This window comes from Hemitrygon akajei, chromosome 6 (assembly GCF_048418815.1).
Source record: "Hemitrygon akajei chromosome 6, sHemAka1.3, whole genome shotgun sequence".
Taxonomy (NCBI): Eukaryota; Metazoa; Chordata; class Chondrichthyes; order Myliobatiformes; family Dasyatidae; genus Hemitrygon; species Hemitrygon akajei.
The window spans coordinates 153,338,947-153,356,482 of record NC_133129.1 but is presented as its reverse complement, the minus strand read 5'-3'; the positions used below and the strand labels follow the sequence as shown (position 1 = coordinate 153,356,482).

At 43.1% G+C, this 17,536-nt stretch overlaps 1 protein-coding gene across 1 annotated transcript in view; it reads left to right on the top strand.

Moving 5' to 3' along the window:
- The first annotated feature begins 34 nt into the window (after positions 1–34).
- syt19 (synaptotagmin XIX) overlaps positions 35–17,536 on the top strand; it is a 32,061-nt gene continuing 14,559 nt past the window's right edge. The window contains exons 1-4 of the mRNA XM_073050069.1: positions 35–43; positions 97–489; positions 10,563–10,682; positions 11,556–11,667. Coding sequence (XP_072906170.1) covers positions 35–43; positions 97–489; positions 10,563–10,682; positions 11,556–11,667 — 634 coding nt within the window. The remainder of the gene's footprint in view (positions 44–96; positions 490–10,562; positions 10,683–11,555; positions 11,668–17,536) is intronic.

Sequence of the window (17,536 nt, the reverse complement as noted above, 5' to 3'; positions counted from 1 at the left end):
TTCAGGATTGATAATACACTTACTGTATTTAGCTATGAAAAAAGTTGTTATATGTAAATTAATGCAGTTGATGTGTGTACATGACTTTTTTTAAAGGTATACAAGCTCCAAGAGAGTATACAAAAGCTAAATCATTATCTTCACAGTTCTTCTGATCATCTTAAACTGATACAATCAAATGAAGATCTTGTTGCTGAATCAAATTATGAGCTTACAGGAAAATTAAAATTTTCTCTATCGTACGATAAAATACAATCAAAGCTACAACTGACAATTTTACAAGCATTTAATCTTCCTGCTCGACATGCCAAACGGACTACAGACTCCTTCATTCGAACAAAGCTATTCATCAGCTTACTTCAGTACCAATGTATTCTTCATCAATGGGACACAAAAATTGTGAAAAACACCAGTTATCCCTGTTTTGGAGACCACTTTACCTGTTCTGTTGAAAGCGATGTCAGCAAGAAAGCTACTTTAAAACTTCAGGTACTTTATGCTTTTTTTTATACAGTACTTAAATCTTTTTATTTCCCTTTTATTTTGAATTATTGTCTCTATTTATCAGTCATTTTCATTTTATCTGTATGAACAAACCACTGAGTTTAAGGTTCAAGTAAACCAATCTAGAACATTACGGTCTCTGACAAGTGTGCCCCCCCTCCCAATATCAGGCTTTGGCTTTATGTGAAGATAGTAGAATAGGAACATAGAAACTAGTAGCAGGTAACTTGGTACCTTGAACTTTTCTGTCATTCAGTGTGATTAGAGTTGATCACTAATTCAATAACCTGTTCCTACTTTCTCCCTATATCCCTAGAGTCTTTAATTTTATACCAAACTTCTTAAATGCATGTAATGACTTGGCCTTAACTGCATTTGCAGTAAGAAAATCCCACAGATTCACCAACCTTTTTGGGGAAGAAATTTCTCTTCATTCTTTCTCCTAAATGCTTTACCCTACATTCTGAAGACTGGGGTCTCTGATTCTGGACTCCAAACCATTGGGAGCATCCTATATTATCTGCCTTTAGCCTGCTCACTCCCTATTGGATTTTATATTTCAATGAATTCTCCCCTCATGTTTCTAAATTTGAGTGAATTTAGATATATATTTTGAATTTCCTGGTGACATAGAGGAAGCTATTGCAGCTCATCAAGCAATCCTATTCTCCAATAATTTTCCCTGTGACTTGTACAAGCCCAGTTGACCCATTTTGCTTTCATATTTTGTCGGTCAAATTCAGAATTTGCCTAATGAAACTTCACAGCCTTCCTTCCATAGCAAGAACATCTATCCTCAAATAAGGAGACCAAAACAGCACACAGTTCTCATGTTGTAGCCTCATCATAGCCCTGTTCAATTATAGTAATATAGTAGGTAGTAATAATATGGTAGTAGTAATATTGTAGGTTGGAGTAATGTAATAGTAATATACTGGGTAGAAATATTGTAGCAATATAGAAGGTTTCCACAAATATAAACGGCGGAGGTATTTTATATTTAACAAAAGCTCTAACAACTCATTTATTATACTCCAAACACTGAACTCAAAGCGTGGTAAAAACTTTACATAATTACATCATCATGTCAGACCAGCATCTTAAATTCAACCCCAACTCAAATGTGGGTGGTTGTGAATTATGTACATTTCCGCCAGTTACATTACCCTACACAGGCTGCCGCAGAATTCACTAAACTGATTTTATGAGCCTGTCCGGAGCTCGGACGAGTCACCCAGATTGGGTCCTATGTTCCATGGGTGGAGTACAACAGGAAGCTTTGGCTCGTCCAGGTGTGTGTTGACACACTTGTAGTCATGTCTTGACATCAGGGGCATGCTTGCAGAATCCTCCAAATCTTGGTGGGCTGGTTAAAGGTGATCTACTGAAATACCTTCAGGTGTACTTCATTTATCTATGATAAAAGTCTTTTCTCACTGTTCTATTGTAAGGGGACCTGATGCACCATCAATAACTCACTCTGAGACGTAAGAAGCAAGATATCAGCTTTTATTGACTGGAAGAATGAACAAAACTACATCCTGGAGAATGAGGCCGGGCTCAGGCCTCAATCGCCTTTATACAGGGGTCTGTGGGAGGAGCCGCAGGAGCAGTCAGCAGGGGTCTGTGGGAGGAGCCACAGGAGCAGTCCAGACAGGTATATGTAGTTCACCACAGGACCTAAAGGGATGTTGGTGTGCATCGTGGCAGACAAAAACCAATGATGTGAAATGTAGGTCAACAAGAACCCGAGAATGTTGTACACCATGATGGGAGGTGAAAAGGGATTGAATTTACTGAGGAGAATGGAATGTTGTTGAGAGGCCATGCCAGAAGGAAATCACTTGGCACTTGTAATAGCTGCTTGTATACCAACTCAGCCATGAATGACTTCAAGTCCTCTTTTGGAGCTGTTCTGAGCCCCATGGGAGACAATTATGCCAATACTCATCGGTCAGGGAAGCCCTCAGATCAGCCTTTAAGGAGAGGTGAAACCCCTCACGTGGGCCATTAGACTGTGGGTGATATGCAGTGGTGTGATGTAGCCTAACGCCAAGGTTCTGGGCCTTCACAGCCCAGAAGTCTGAAATAAAATAGGGACTGCAGTCAGAGGAAATATCAGATGGGGTGCAAACTGAGCAATCCAGGTACTGATGAATGCTTGAGTCACGTCTGTGGCCACTGTTGATGCTAGAGGGACAACATCTGGCCACCTGGTGGTACAGTCCACCATGGTAAGGAGAGGGGCAAGAGGACCACCAAGGTTCACATTGACATGGTCAAACCTTCACTCAGGGACCTCAAAAGGTGACAATGGCACCTGAACATGACAGTTAAATCTTTGCCCTCTGGTACTCCACACAGGCAGCAGTCCAATCACGCATGTCCTTTCTAATGCCACGCCACATAAACTTCAGTGCAACCAGTTTCTGCAAGACCCTCCGGCCCGGATGCGAGAGGCCATATATGGAGTCAAAAGCAGTCCACATGCAATTTGCGGGCACTATGGAGTGAGGAGGACCGGCTGAGACACTGCATAGTGGAGAAACCCCAGCTTCCCTGAACTTAATGTCAGACAGCCGCAGGCCTGTGACTGCCGTTCGGTAAGCCCGGACCTCCGGGCCAGTAGCTTGGTATCATCAAATGCCCTGGTCATCTCCACTGACCAGTCAAGCATGTGACTAGGAATGTTGTCTTAAAGTGCACTATACAGGTTCTGTAGCTTGCATAATGAATCAGTGATAGAAATTCATCATGCCTAAAAACTCCTGTGGTTTTTAGTAGTGCAGGGCGGTGGGGAATCCATAATAGTGGCTATTTTTGATGGGAGGAGTTTTGCACCTTCTGCAGAGATTTGATGGCCGAGCAAGTCAATGGCTGGCAACCTGAACTAGCATTTACCAGGGTTGATAATGTTGGCTTAAGCGCTGGAAAAGTATGCAGAGGTGAGGTACATGTTCAGATTTGGATGCACTGGCAACAAGTACTTCATCCAGGTAAACAAAAAGAAAATGTTAGTCTTTTAATACAGAGTCCATCAGCCATTGCAAAGTTTTTCAGGCCAGATGGCATGTGTAAGAACTCAGAGGCCAAACAGGGTTATCACAGCCCCTAACTAGATTGACTTTGGAAAAAATTAACTTTCTGGCTAAATGTGCCCAGAAGTCTTGAATATGTGGGACTGGGTAATAATCAGTGGTGGTGGCTTCATTAAAGCGTCAGTAACCACCAAATGGGCAGCGAGCACCATCAGACTTGGGGACCATATGGAGGGGTATAGTGCAGGGTCTATTCGACCAGTGTGCAATGCCAACTCTTTCCATGTTGGCACTTACATCCATTTCCACCTATTACATTGCCCTATAAGACTGTCTGGTGGCTCTGGGCTTGTATTCACTAGAATTCAGAAGACCTCATTGAAACCTATCGAATGGTGAAAGATCTTGATAGAATGGATGTGGAGAGGATGTTTCCTATAGACACAGCCCCAGAATAAAGGGGGTACATTTAGAATGGAGATGATGAGGAATTTCTTTAGCCAGAGAGTGATGATTCTGCAGAATTCTTTGCCACAGGCAGCTGTGGAGGCCATATCTTTATGTATATTTAAGGCAGAGGTTGATAGACTCCTGACTGGTCAGGACATGAAAGGATACAGGAAAAGGCAGGAGATTACGGCTGAGAGGAAAATTAGATCATGATGAAATGGCGGGGAGACTCAATGGGCTAAATGGCTGAATTCTGCTCCTATATCTTATGGTCTTGTATCCCTGTTCCCGTACTCAAATTCTCTGCCTACGAAGTCCAACAGACCATTTGTTTTCTCAGCTGCCTACTGTACTTGCTTCTAGCTAGTGTACAAGGACTATTGAGTCTTGTTGCATCTTCCTCTTTAATTTATCATACATCAATTAATAAATTGTCCAGTGGTATTTCTTAGCATTACTGATATAGGTTCCACATCATCTGATCTAATCTATCTCCACACTCTTGTGTTCATTTTAAACACAAGAGATTCTCCAGATGTTGGAAATTCAGGTTCTCTCTCTCTCTCTCACACACACACACACACACACACACACACACACACACCCCTCCCCCCCCCCCCCCCCCCCGGGGGGATTTCAGCAGATCAGGCATTATCTATGGAAAGGAATAAAGAGTTGATGTTTTGGGCCAGTGACTCTTTATTCCAGTCCTGATGGAGGGTCTTGGCCCAAAACGTTAACTCTTTATGCCTTTCCATAGATGATGCCCATCATACTGAGTTCCTCCAACATTATGTGTGTGTTGTGTTGATTTCCTGTTTAACCAGCAACGCTACCCCACCACCTTTTTGTTTTCTTTCTCCTCTCCTTCCTAAATACTGAATACCTCTAAACATTCAGGTTTCCATTTTTCATCCCCTTCAGCCTTAAACCCAACTGTGCATTTTTTCTATCTGTATTTGGTTCATTGACCCATCCACTTTATTATGAATGCTCCACACTTCAGATTAGTCTTTCTTTATCTGTAATTCTTAGTCTCCTGAATATTATTTTGCACTATAGCACCATTTGTTTATTCCTCTTGATTTTTCTGTCTTCCACTTCTGTTTTCCCCTTGTCATTTGCTATACACAGTATCTTCCACAAAAACAAAGCTCACAGCCCAGTGTGAAAGAATGAATGCAGTGCTGGAGCTTCTTTGATCCTAAATGTTTCTCCTTCTGTAAAAAAAAAATCACAAATATAACAAATACACATTTAGAAGCTACATATTATAATGATTTTGGATTATAATGGCAAATGTCTTGACATGGCTCTAGAAACACTATCGTAATACCTTGCTTGGATAATGCATCTTGCTGGCTTTAGTTGTGTAACAAGAACCAAGTGGTTGATAGAGTATTTACTTCCACTTAACATTGCATGATGACAAACAGGAAAATAATCAAGTATCTTATTGAATAATTGGCTCTCATCACTGCTAACATTGAGTTTCAATGAGATTTCCAGGAAGATGTTTTCAAATACAATTATCAAAGTATTCCAACCTTTAACAGGATGAATTAACTAAAGGTAAATGGTAGCCTAATACAGTGAGAGTCAAAATGTAATTCCCAAGTTTTTAAAATGACACATTAGCCTCAAAGTGTCTGGAGGTAACATCCAAAAACATGCCTTCTCATAGATGACTAACAATAATTAAGAAAGTGAAGGAAAGTAACTATATTTTAAAGGATCAAAGGCATTTGGTCCTGGCTAAATTTTCCAAACATATGGATGACGTCTGAGGAATGAAAAAATGGAAACACCCTTATTCAAAAAAGGATCTAAAGATCAATGCAGTACCTGCAGATAGGTCAGTGTTATCTCTGTCATGGGAAAGCTTTTAGAGGCAATAATCAGGAACAGGAAATAGCAGTGCTATTTGTAGATGTGCTCAATGATGGGGAGGGCCTTTCCTGTGATGGACTGGACTGTATCCAAGCTTTTCCATGCTTGGACATTGCTGTTACCCTGCCCGGCTGTGAGACAACCAGTCAGGATACTCCCTGCTGTGCTTCTAGGGAAGTTTATCAAAGTTGTAGATGGCATGAAACAATCAACACTGAGCATCACCGCTAGCCAAAAGCTTTCAAAGTCAAACACAACATCGTGGTTATATCAGCGTGGAAGCTAGAACTCTATAGCCTCAAAGTTCACTCTCCATTTGCACAGCTCTACAGTACGATGGAAGACGGTTACTCTTTTGGATGGACACAGCTGCTACCGCAGGTAGGCAAAGTAGTAAAGAAAGCATTTGCTTTGACAGGACCTGGCAAGAGTTAGGACACCATGTGCCAGCAGTCCAAGACTGCTCCTGGAATATAATTTGCAGTGCTGTAGCCCTGCTACTGGAAAGATGTGATTAAGCTGGAAAGGATGTAGAAAAGATTCACAAGGATGTTGCTGGGTCTGGAGGACTTCCATTATTTGAAGAGATTGGCTGGATTGTTATCCCTAGAGTGAAGGAGGCTGAGGGATGACCTTATAGAGTATATAAAATCATGAGAGGCATAGGTTAGATGGATTGTCAGTCATTTTCCAGGATAGGAAAGACTAAAACTAAATGGCATTGGGTTAAAGTGAGAAGGAAATGACTTAAAGGAGATCTGAGGAGCATATTTTTCATACAACGTGTGGCGGCCATATGCAACAAGCTGCCAGAGGAAGTCATTGAGATAGGTTCAATTACCATGTTTTAAAAGACATTTGAGCAGGTACATTGGACAGGAAATGTTTAGAAGGATATTGGCCAAATGCAGGCAAATTTAACTGGTTCAAGAAGAAACTGTCACGGTCCGGTCTGTTGACTCCTTGTTTCAGTTAATTTCCTTTTCCCTGTGTTCCACTGGGCTCCTTGATTAGGGCACCTGATCCTCATTTGAACCGGTCAGCGTAAAAAGCATCAGTTTACATCTGCTCGCTGCTGGTTCGTCACCTCTGCAGGGCGGCTATGCTCGTTCCGGGCTGCCGAGAATGAGTCAAATCAAGAGCCTGCCATCTGTTGTTCCTGGGTCGAGTTCAGAGCCTGCCATCCGTTGTTCCTGGGTCGAGTTGAGAGCCTGTCATCCGTTGTTCCTGAGTCGAGTCGAGAGCCTATCGTCCATAGTTCCTGGGTCAAGCTGAGAGGCTGGTCCATTACCATAGCCAGGGCAGTGATGAATGTTCCAAGCCGCCAAGAATAAGAGATGTCTTCATGATCTTCTCCGCATCAAAATACATTTTGTCTGTCGTTGTTTGTTTTTGTCGCCTCATTTCCTGGTGAGTGGGTCCGGCTATTTTGCCGCTGCTCCGAGCCAGGATGTGAGTGGTCTGTCATTGTTTGTTTTGTTGGCTCTGAGCCCCAGTCCAAGTCAAGGCTCTGAGAGTCCGGTCCAAGTCAAGGCTCTGAGAGTCCGGTCCAAGTCAAGGCTCTGAGAGTCCGGTCCAAGTGAAAGCTCTGAGAGTCCGGTCCAAGTCAAAGCTGTGAGAGTCCGGTCCAAGTCAAAGCTGTGAGAGTCCGGTCCAAGTCAAGGCTGTGAGAGTCCGGTCCAAGTCAAGGCTCTGAGCCCCCGGTCCAAGTCAAGGCTCTGAGCCCCCGGTCCAAGTCAAGGCTGTGAGTGTCCGGTCCAAGTCAAGGCTGTGAGTGTCCGGTCCAAGTCAAGGCTGTGAGTGTCCGGTCCAAGTCAAAGCTGTGAGAGTCCGGTCCAAGTCAAGGCTCTGAGTGTCCGGTCCAAGTCAAGGCTGTGAGAGTCCGGTCCAAGTCAAGGCTGTGAGTGTCCGGTCCAAGTCAAAGCTGTGAGAGTCCGGTCCAAGTCAAAGCTGTGAGAGTCCGGTCCAAGTCAAGGCTGTGAGAGTCCGGTCCAAGTCAAGGCTCTGAGCCCCCGGTCCAAGTCAAGGCTCTGAGAGTCCGGTCCAAGTCAAGGCTGTGAGAGTCCGGTCCAAGTGAAAGCTCTGAGAGTCCGGTCCAAGTCAAGGCTGTGAGAGTCCGGTCCAAGTCAAGGCTGTGAGAGTCCGGTCCAAGTCAAGGCTGTGAGAGTCCGGTCCAAGTCAAGGCTGTGAGAGTCCGGTCCAAGTCAAGGCTCTGAGCCCCCGGTCCAAGTCAAGGCTGTGAGAGTCCGGTCCAAGTCAAGGCTCTGAGAGTCCGGTCCAAGTCAAGGCTGTGAGAGTCCGGTCCAAGTCAAGGCTGTGAGAGTCCGGTCCAAGTCAAGGCTGTGAGAGTCCGGTCCAAGTCAAGGCTCTGAGAGTCCGGTCCAAGTGAAAGCTCTGAGAGTCCGGTCCAAGTCAAGGCTGTGAGAGTCCGGTCCAAGTCAAGGCTGTGAGAGTCCGGTCCAAGTCAAGGCTCTGAGCCCCCGGTCCAAGTCAAGGCTGTGAGAGTCCGGTCCAAGTCAAGGCTGTGAGAGTCCGGTCCAAGTCAAGGCTCTGAGAGTCCGGTCCAAGTCAAGGCTGTGAGAGTCCGGTCCAAGTCAAGGCTCTGAGAGTCCGGTCCAAGTCAAGGCTCTGAGAGTCCGGTCCAAGTCAAGGCTCTGAGCCCCCGGTCCAAGTCAAGGCTGTGAGCCCCCGGTCCAAGTCAAAGCTGTGAGTGTCCGGTCCAAGTCAAGGCTCTGAGAGTCCGGTCCAAGTCAAGGCTGTGAGTGTCCGGTCCAAGTCAAAGCTGTGAGAGTCCGGTCCAAGTCAAAGCTGTGAGAGTCCGGTCCAAGTCAAGGCTGTGAGAGTCCGGTCCAAGTCAAGGCTCTGAGCCCCCGGTCCAAGTCAAGGCTCTGAGAGTCCGGTCCAAGTCAAGGCTGTGAGAGTCCGGTCCAAGTCAAGGCTCTGAGAGTCCGGTCCAAGTCAAGGCTGTGAGAGTCCGGTCCAAGTCAAGGCTGTGAGAGTCCGGTCCAAGTCAAGGCTCTGAGTGTCCGGTCCAAGTCAAAGCTGTGAGTGTCCGGTCCAAGTCAAGGCTGTGAGAGTCCGGTCCAAGTCAAGGCTGTGAGAGTCCGGTCCAAGTCAAGGCTCTGAGCCCCCGGTCCAAGTCAAGGCTGTGAGTGTCCGGTCCAAGTCAAAGCTGTGAGTGTCCGGTCCAAGTCAAGGCTGTGAGAGTCCGGTCCAAGTCAAGGCTGTGAGTGTCCGGTCCAAGTCAAAGCTGTGAGTGTCCGGTCCAAGTCAAGGCTGTGAGAGTCCGGTCCAAGTCAAGGCTGTGAGAGTCCGGTCCAAGTCAAGGCTGTGAGAGTCCGGTCCAAGTCAAGGCTGTGAGAGTCCGGTCCAAGTCAAGGCTGTGAGCGTCCGGTCCAAGTCAAAGCTGTGAGCGTCCGGTCCAAGTCAAGGCTCTGTGTTCAGTCAAGTTAAGGCTCCGTGTCCAGGTCAAGTCCCAGTCCAAGTCCTGGCTCCGAGTCCAAGTCAAGTCCGAGCCCATCTCCGTGCCTGTGTCCTGCTCATGGGTCTGCTTCCTCATCCGCCCATTGCAACAGAAACCTTGTTTGGAATGGATGAATTGGGCCAGCAGGCTTGCTTCCATGATGTATAACTTGATGACTCTGTCTAGAGCAGAGCAATTTGCTTGGTCAGTTATCAAAGAACTGAAGCCTAGCACTCAAGCATTGAATAAGATACCCCTGTGCATACACTTGATCAACTGAATTTTTTTAATCCTCCTCTTCTAAGTAGTCAAACATTTGGTACTTCAACAAAGTAGAGCTACTTCTGAAAATAGTCCAGGCTGTTTGGACAGTAAAGAGAATTTTAAAATGTAGTTATTTGATTTAAACCTTTTCTTTAAAAGTATTTGCCCCTCCCTCCTCTCTTCTGATTCTAAATGCCCATAGCTGTACTCACTGGCCTAAAGATCTGTCACCAAGCTTCTCTCACTGTTGTCCTGTAATTATATTTGAGAAGCTGAATGAATCTTCTCAAATGAATCTAAGTACTGCCATTTCACGTTCAATTCCTCTCCCCTCCACAGGACTAAAACAGAAACCTTTCGAGCATTTGCTAACTGATATTTTAATTCAAACTTTCAGGCTCATGTTTAAATTTAGCAGCCTTGTATTTTTCTAAAGTTCTCCACAGAAGTTTCAAAAAAAACAAAAAAGCAGCTAAATTATTGCATCAATCAAATCACCAACCATCTGGTTTCTTGGGGAGGAGAAACTACATAATGAAGGTATTCACAGACTGGAAGACTTGGGTGTCGTTACATAATGGTCTGGATCAATTAGTACCGTAATTTCCTTAAAATTTTCAGCAGCTGAGAGCATTCAGGTTTCTTTGCAACAGTACACACCAGCACAACATGAGGATGTCAAGAAATGGATTGAGAGACTTCAACCTGCCCCAGGATCCAGTGATTCCTCCCTCAGTCTCATGCTAGGGGCAGTGCGAGCCTGCAAAGATGTCACATTCACTTTTTTATAAATTATGTTAAAGTTTCACTTCACTAGCAGGATAAAAATAAACATTATTATTTCACCAATAAACAGTCTGGGTAATGCACCTCCTGTTCATATTTTGTGTCCTGTCTTGTATGAACTTCAGTTCTTCATGCAATATGACTCCTTGTAAATAATCTCTTGCCAGGTCTGGGATTTTGACAAATACTCACGATGTGATGCATTAGGGGAAGTAAGGATATCATTGAGCAACTTGGATTTATCAAATACAACGGAATTCTGTGAGGACTTACAGAGTGTCCAAAAGGTATAGATGTTATTATTTTGCCTTTCCAGTACAGTACATTAGTATATTTTATGCCAATGCTCTTCAATATTCTTTGAAAAGTATTCCTCAGTGGATCAACTGAAGAATTTGAGATGATGTGGTAATAACCTGGGCCTATAATCTGCTACAAAACCAAGAAAGAACACACTGTATTGCAGTTTTATAAGACATAGGATATAGGATCAGAATTAGGCCATATGGCCGTTTGAAACTTCCATTATGGCTGATTTACTATCCCTCTCACCTCTTTCTCCTACATTCTTCCATTCAATGCCCTTACTGATCAAAAACCTAACAACCTCCACTTTAAATATACCCAATCACTAGGCCTCCACAGCCACCTGTGGAAATGAATTCCACAGATTCACCACTCACTGGCTAAAGAAATTCCTTCCTCATCTCTGTTCCTTCTATTCTGGGGCTGTGTCTTCTGATCCTAGACTCTCCCAACACAGGAAACATCTTCTCCACATCCACTCTTTCAATATTTAATAGGTTTCAATAAGAATCTTGGTCTTCTAAACTCTGGTGAGTACAGGCCCAGAGCCATCAAACACTTCTCACATTAACCCTTTCATGCCCAGGAGCATTTTTGTGAACCTCCTCTGGAATATCTCCAATGTCAGAATATCTTTTCTTAGATAAGGGGCCCAAAACTGTTCACAATACTCTGTGTGGTCTGACGGATGCCTTATATTTGTAGAAGTTACACATTCAGGAATCTTATAATGGAAACGTACTGAAATAGCAATTTGAGCAATAGATTTCATAATTATTTAAGCCTGTAATGAACAAATGCATATATATAAACATCACATTTTCAGTCATTTTTATTGTATTTGGTTCCTTCAGGAGGTCATTGGAGAAATATGCGTATCTCTTAAATATCTTCCAACAGCCCAAAAATTAGAAGTTGGACTACTGAAGTTGAAAATTGGTTGCCTGAGCAACAATCAAAATACAGGTACGCAAAGCTCTATATTAATCTCATTCTGAGATCAAAACTTAGAACCTATCAGCTTAATCTTCATTAAAGTTTGCCAATGAATGCTCTGCCTCAGGTAAACTTACCTTCGCTGCATTTTCAAGACTGATGCGTTTTCTGTTTAACTCTGGAACATGAAAGATTTTTGAAAGCAAAATGCCACAACACTAGAAATCTCTTATAAAATAGAAAATGTTAGAATTCCTTGGCAAGCCAAGCAACAAATGTGCAAATGGCTTTTTCTAATCTGAAACATTTATTTTCTCCACACTTTGACTGACAATTTACAACATTTTTGGTTGTACTTTCTGTATTACATTGAAAGTATGAGGTGCAAATCTATTGGCCAGCATGCTTGTGCAGTGACAGTGTTGTTCCATCCAAAGATATTCCTGGGAAGGTTGACAAGGTCAGCACCACTCTAGCAGTTTGGGTTTAATGCTAACTGAGATTTTGATTCAGATGCATTTATTTATCAGTACATTAAAAGATGCAGTGAACTGCATTGTTTCCAGTAATAACCAATGCAACCAAAGGTGCACTGAGGGCAGCCTGCAAGTGTCACCACACATTCTGGTGCCAAACACACTGTGCCCACAAAGTTCAGCAGAGCAACACCTGCAGCAGCAGCAACAAAACAAGCCAACAGCAGCAAAACAAACTCCTTTCCCAAACTCATGCTCACACACACCCCATCCCCACGACAGGCCACCTCCGGGCCTCCAGTCTTTGGTGCCAGATTCTCAGACTAGCAGACAGCAGGTTCCAACTTTAGATTTTGTCCCAGGACTCGCTGATCACAGCTTCAACCTTTGGGCCCGACTTCCTGAGTTGTGTGGCCCTCCGACACTGATTTCCTGGGCCCCCATGATCCCTTTGGCCTTTACCTTCGGTCTTCAACCTTTAGGCTCCTACTTTCAGACTTGCCGTTCTCCGGACTTCAACCTTTGGCTCTGCCCTCCGCGCTTCTCCTCGCTCTGCCTATCAACCCCAAGACTTACCAGTCTCAGATTTAACCTTTGGGCCTCAACCTCCAGACTTGGAAGGACCTCTGACCCCAGCGGAGTGTTCCCGCCTCAGCGGAACGCTCTGAGCTGGAATCAAACCCCTGCCCAGACTTTTCATTTACTATCCCTGAGTTTGATTTCTGGAGTTTCCACACTTTACTTGTGGCCGCCTGGGCTTTCCCTGGGTGTTCTAGTTTTCTCCCACATCCCAAACCCATGCTGGTTGATAGGTTGTGACTTCTGTGAAAGCAGCATCTGTCATCAGAGATCCACCACCCAACTCATGCCATCCGAAGGTACAAGAGCCTAAGGACTCTCGCCACCAGGTTCAAAAGCAGTTACTATCCCTCAGCAACTCTGCTTAACTTCCATCATTCAAACGTTCCCACAACCAATGATTTCACTTTCAAGGACTCTTTATCTCATTATCTCATATTCTCATTATTTGTTGCTATTTATTTACATTTATATTTGCACAGTTTGTTGTCTTCTGCACTCTAGTTGATCATCCATTGATCCTGTTGTGGTTACTATTCTGTAGATTGGCTGAGGATGCCCTCAGGAAAATGAATCTCGGGGTTGTATATGGTGACTTTGAGAATGAAATTTACTTTGAAGGTGTTGAATGATGATTAAGCAGTTTCAAGTCAAGATGCCACACGTATATATGATGCTCCATGAGCTTAGTTTGCCACCTAGTGGTTACACCAGTGTTGGTACCTCCAGAAACCTGGAAGGTCCAAAATACACTGCAGATCTAGCAAAATAAAATGGAAAATACAAATCACAGACTACAATATCAATTTTATATCCCATTTTTATTAAATTAATCAACCCAAAATTTGTTCCTATTTCAATATTTTGTAATTTTATTGTTTCTTTTTGAAAACACTATATTTAGAATGGAGGCACAAGAGACTGGAATCTGGAGCAAAAAGGCCTGGTTTTCCCAGTGCCCACCCACAGTAGGGGTAACTTGCAGAAGTCTCTTTACTTGTCAAACAGCATGTCTTTGGGATGTGGGAGAAAACTAAAGCAGCGGGGAAAGTCCACGTGGCCAAAAGCAAAGTGTGGAAACTGCAGAAATCATACACAGTCAGCATCAACCCCAGATCGCAGAGTACCTTCAACAGCCTGTTTTTACATAATATTTAGAATAAATAATTCATGGGAGAAATTTAAAAGCCAGGGAAAATTGAAATAACAAAGTAGGAATGGCATCATAATCTGTAACTGCTACTTATGATGCATGAAGGTAAGACAATGGCTACATTTCATGAGGAGTGTGAGAAGATTTGGTGTGTCACCTAAAACACTCACATATTTCTACAGATGTACCATGGAGAGCATTCTATAGGCTGCAATACCATCTGGTATTGGGGAGGGGGACTACCGCACAAGGCTGCAGAGAGTTGTAAAATTAGTCAGCTCCATCATAGGCACTAACCTCTGTAGTATCCAAGACATCTTCAAGGAGAAAAGACAATGTCAATCATTAAGGACCCTCACCATCCAGGACATGCCCTCTTCTCATGTTACCATCAGCAAGGAGATGCAGAAGCCTGAAGGCGCACACTCAGCCTTTGAGGAACAGTTTCTTCCCCTCTGCTCTCTGAGTGGACATTGAACCCATGAACATTACGTCACTACTTTCTTTATTTCCGTTTTTGTGTTACCTATTTAATTTAACTAATATATATATATATATATATATATATATATATATATATACTCTCTCTCTCTCTCTCTCTCTCTCTCTCTCTCTCGGAAATTTTCATGTTTTATTGTTTTATAACATTGCATCTCAGTGGATTTAATTTGGCTTTTTGACACTGATCAACAGAAAAGCAACAGAAAAAGACTCTTTCATGACAAAGTGAAAACTGATCTCTACACAATGATTGGTTGCATTAGGTATTCACTCCCTTCAAGTCAGTATTTAGAAGATGCACCTTTGGCAGCAATTGCAGCCTGGCGTCTGTGTGGATCGGTCTCTGTCAGCTTTGCACATCTGGACACTGTAAATTTTCCCCCAGATTGCATGGGAAATATGAGTGAACAGCCCTTTTACAAGTCCAGCCACATATTCTCAATTGGATTAAGGACTGGACTCTGACTTGGCCACTCCAGGTCATTAATTTTGTTATTATTAAGCCAGTCCTGTGTAGCTTTGGCTTTGTGCTGGGGGTCATTGACTTGCTGGAAAACAAATCTTCTCCCAAGTTGCAGTTCTCTTGCAGACTGCATCAGGTTTTCCTCTAGGATTTCCCTGTATTTTGCTGCGTTAATTTTACCCTCTACCTTCACAAGCCTTCCAGGGGCTGCTGCAGTGAAGCAACCCCACAGCATGATGCAGCCACCACCATGCTTAGCGGTAGGAATAGTGTGTTTTTGATGATGTGCAGTGTTTGGCTTATGTCAAACATAGCATTTAGTATGATGGCCAGAAAGCTCAATTTTGGTTTCATCAGACCATAGAACCTTCTTCCAGCCGACTTCAGAGTCTCCCACAAGCCTTTTGGCAAACTCTAGCCAAGATTTCATGTGAGTTTTTTCTACAGAGGCTTTCTCTTTGCCACTCTCCCATAAAGCTGTGACAGGTGAATTACCCGGGCAACAGTTGTATGCGCAGTCTCTCCCATTTCACCCCCTGAAGCTTGTAACATCTCCAGAGTTGTCATCGGTCTCTTGGTGGCCTCCCTCACTAGTTCACTTCTCGCACAGTCACTCAGTTTTTGAGGACAGCCTGCTCTAGGCAGATTTACAGCTGTGCCATATTCTTTCCATTTCCTGATGATTGATTTAACTGTCCTCCAAGGGATATTCAGTGACTTGGAAATTTTCTTGTATCCATCTCCTGACCTGTGCTTAATAACCTCTTATGGAATTGCTTGGCGTGTTCTTTAGTCTTCATGGTGTTGTTTTTGTTAGGATAGTGACTCACCAGCAGTTGGACCTTCCAGATACAGGTGAATTTTTACTACGATCAATTGAAACACACGGTGATCTCCATTTAACTAATTTATGTAATTTCTGAAACCTGCTGGCTTCACCAGTGATGATTTGGTGTGTCATATTAAAGGGGATGAATACTTTTGCAATCAACTATTTTATGTCTTATATTTGTAATTAACTTAGATCACTTTGTAGAGATCTGTTTTTACTTTGACACAAAAGTGTCTTTTTTCTGTTGATCTGTGTCAAAAAGGCCAAATTAAATCCACTGTGATTCAATGTTGTAAAATATTGTAAATTGTTGTAAAAATGTAGCAAAGTTAACAGATTTCATAACGTATGCCAGTGAAATTAAACCTGATTCTGACGTTTTTCTTCGTTTTGTTGGGATTTCTGTGTGTAGACTTTTTACGGACACAGTAACCACAAAGGTACAAATTTCACTGGAAGGTTAGGTGAATGAATGTCAGCCTCTCCTTTCAGGTTAACAATCCCTGGACTGAGGCCCTAAATCATTTACTGAATAGAAGCTGGAATGGTCATGCTCTTCTAAAAGGAGGAAAGCTAAATCAGTATTTAATGGCGGTTCAAAAGAAGCAATTAAATTGTGTGACCCTTTTGGAAAACTTCAAGTGAGGCATCATATGTCTCTTTCTAATATTTCTATTAGACACTGTACTTTATTTTATGATATAGAACCATAGAACAATAGAACATTACAGCACAGAAACAGGCCTTTTAGCCCTTCTTGGCCGTGCCGAACCATTTTTCTGCCTAGTCCCACTGACCTGCACCTGGCCCATATCCCTTCATATACCTCTCATCCATGTACCTGTCTAAGTTTTTCTTAAATGTTAAAAGTGAGCCCGCATTTAACACTTCATAAATATAGGAAGCTGTTGGCTACATAGGACAGGTCCCTTACCCAACACCAAACTCCCAAAGTAGACATCCTATTCCAAGTTCTCTCAGGTGAAGAGATTAGCAGCTGTAGAAAGAATTTAAGGATGTGCTCTAAGCCTCCTTGACAAAATGCAACATCCCATTGTCTCGCGGGAATCGCTGGTCTATGACTAATTAAAGTGGGGAAAAAAACATTTGGGATGGTATCAGGAACCTTGAGACCGTGCATTAGGAGTATGTGTATGAGGAAGAAGGAGAGGACCACTTCACAAATGTCCAACCCTCCCACTCCTGTCTAACAGCTCCGTTTATGGAAGGGTTTGGAGTCTGGATTTCATATTGGCCTCAATATCCACAAAATAAGAGTGGAAACAAATCATCCTCAATCTTAAGGTTGTCTGAAAAAGGAAAAGAACAGCAGCTTTGCTAAGATAAGAACTGATTGAATATTTAGTAGATCCAAGATAATTAGAAATATTGAATGAAGCTACACATACATGTTGGAGCAAAATGATTAGACTGAAGGGAAAGTGTAGGACTGATCACATGAGAAGCAAGTTCATGGACAGTAATCATCACTTGGATTAGTCTCTTGGGCAGGTTTGAGTATAAAATCTTAAGACCTAGTTTGATGACCTAAATAATATTTTTAGATGGCTCTGTAATGGTAGCATACTCAACATAGTGATTATAGCACAGAACTAGGTAACTGAAGTGACAAATTCATATCAAGTTTACAGTTTGTAAATCAGGACCAATAAATAACGGGTGAGTGATGATGGACTCGTGTGAAGAACATTGATCTGGCCACCCACCCAAGTTGAACGATTTTTGTTATATTCAACCACAGGATGTGGGCTTTGCAGACTGAGCCAGCATTTAATTGTCCACCCCTAATTGCCCTTGAGAAGGTAATGGTGAACTGCCTTCTTCTACTGCTTCAATCCTTGAGGTGTGGGTTTTGCTGTTAGGGAGAGATGCAA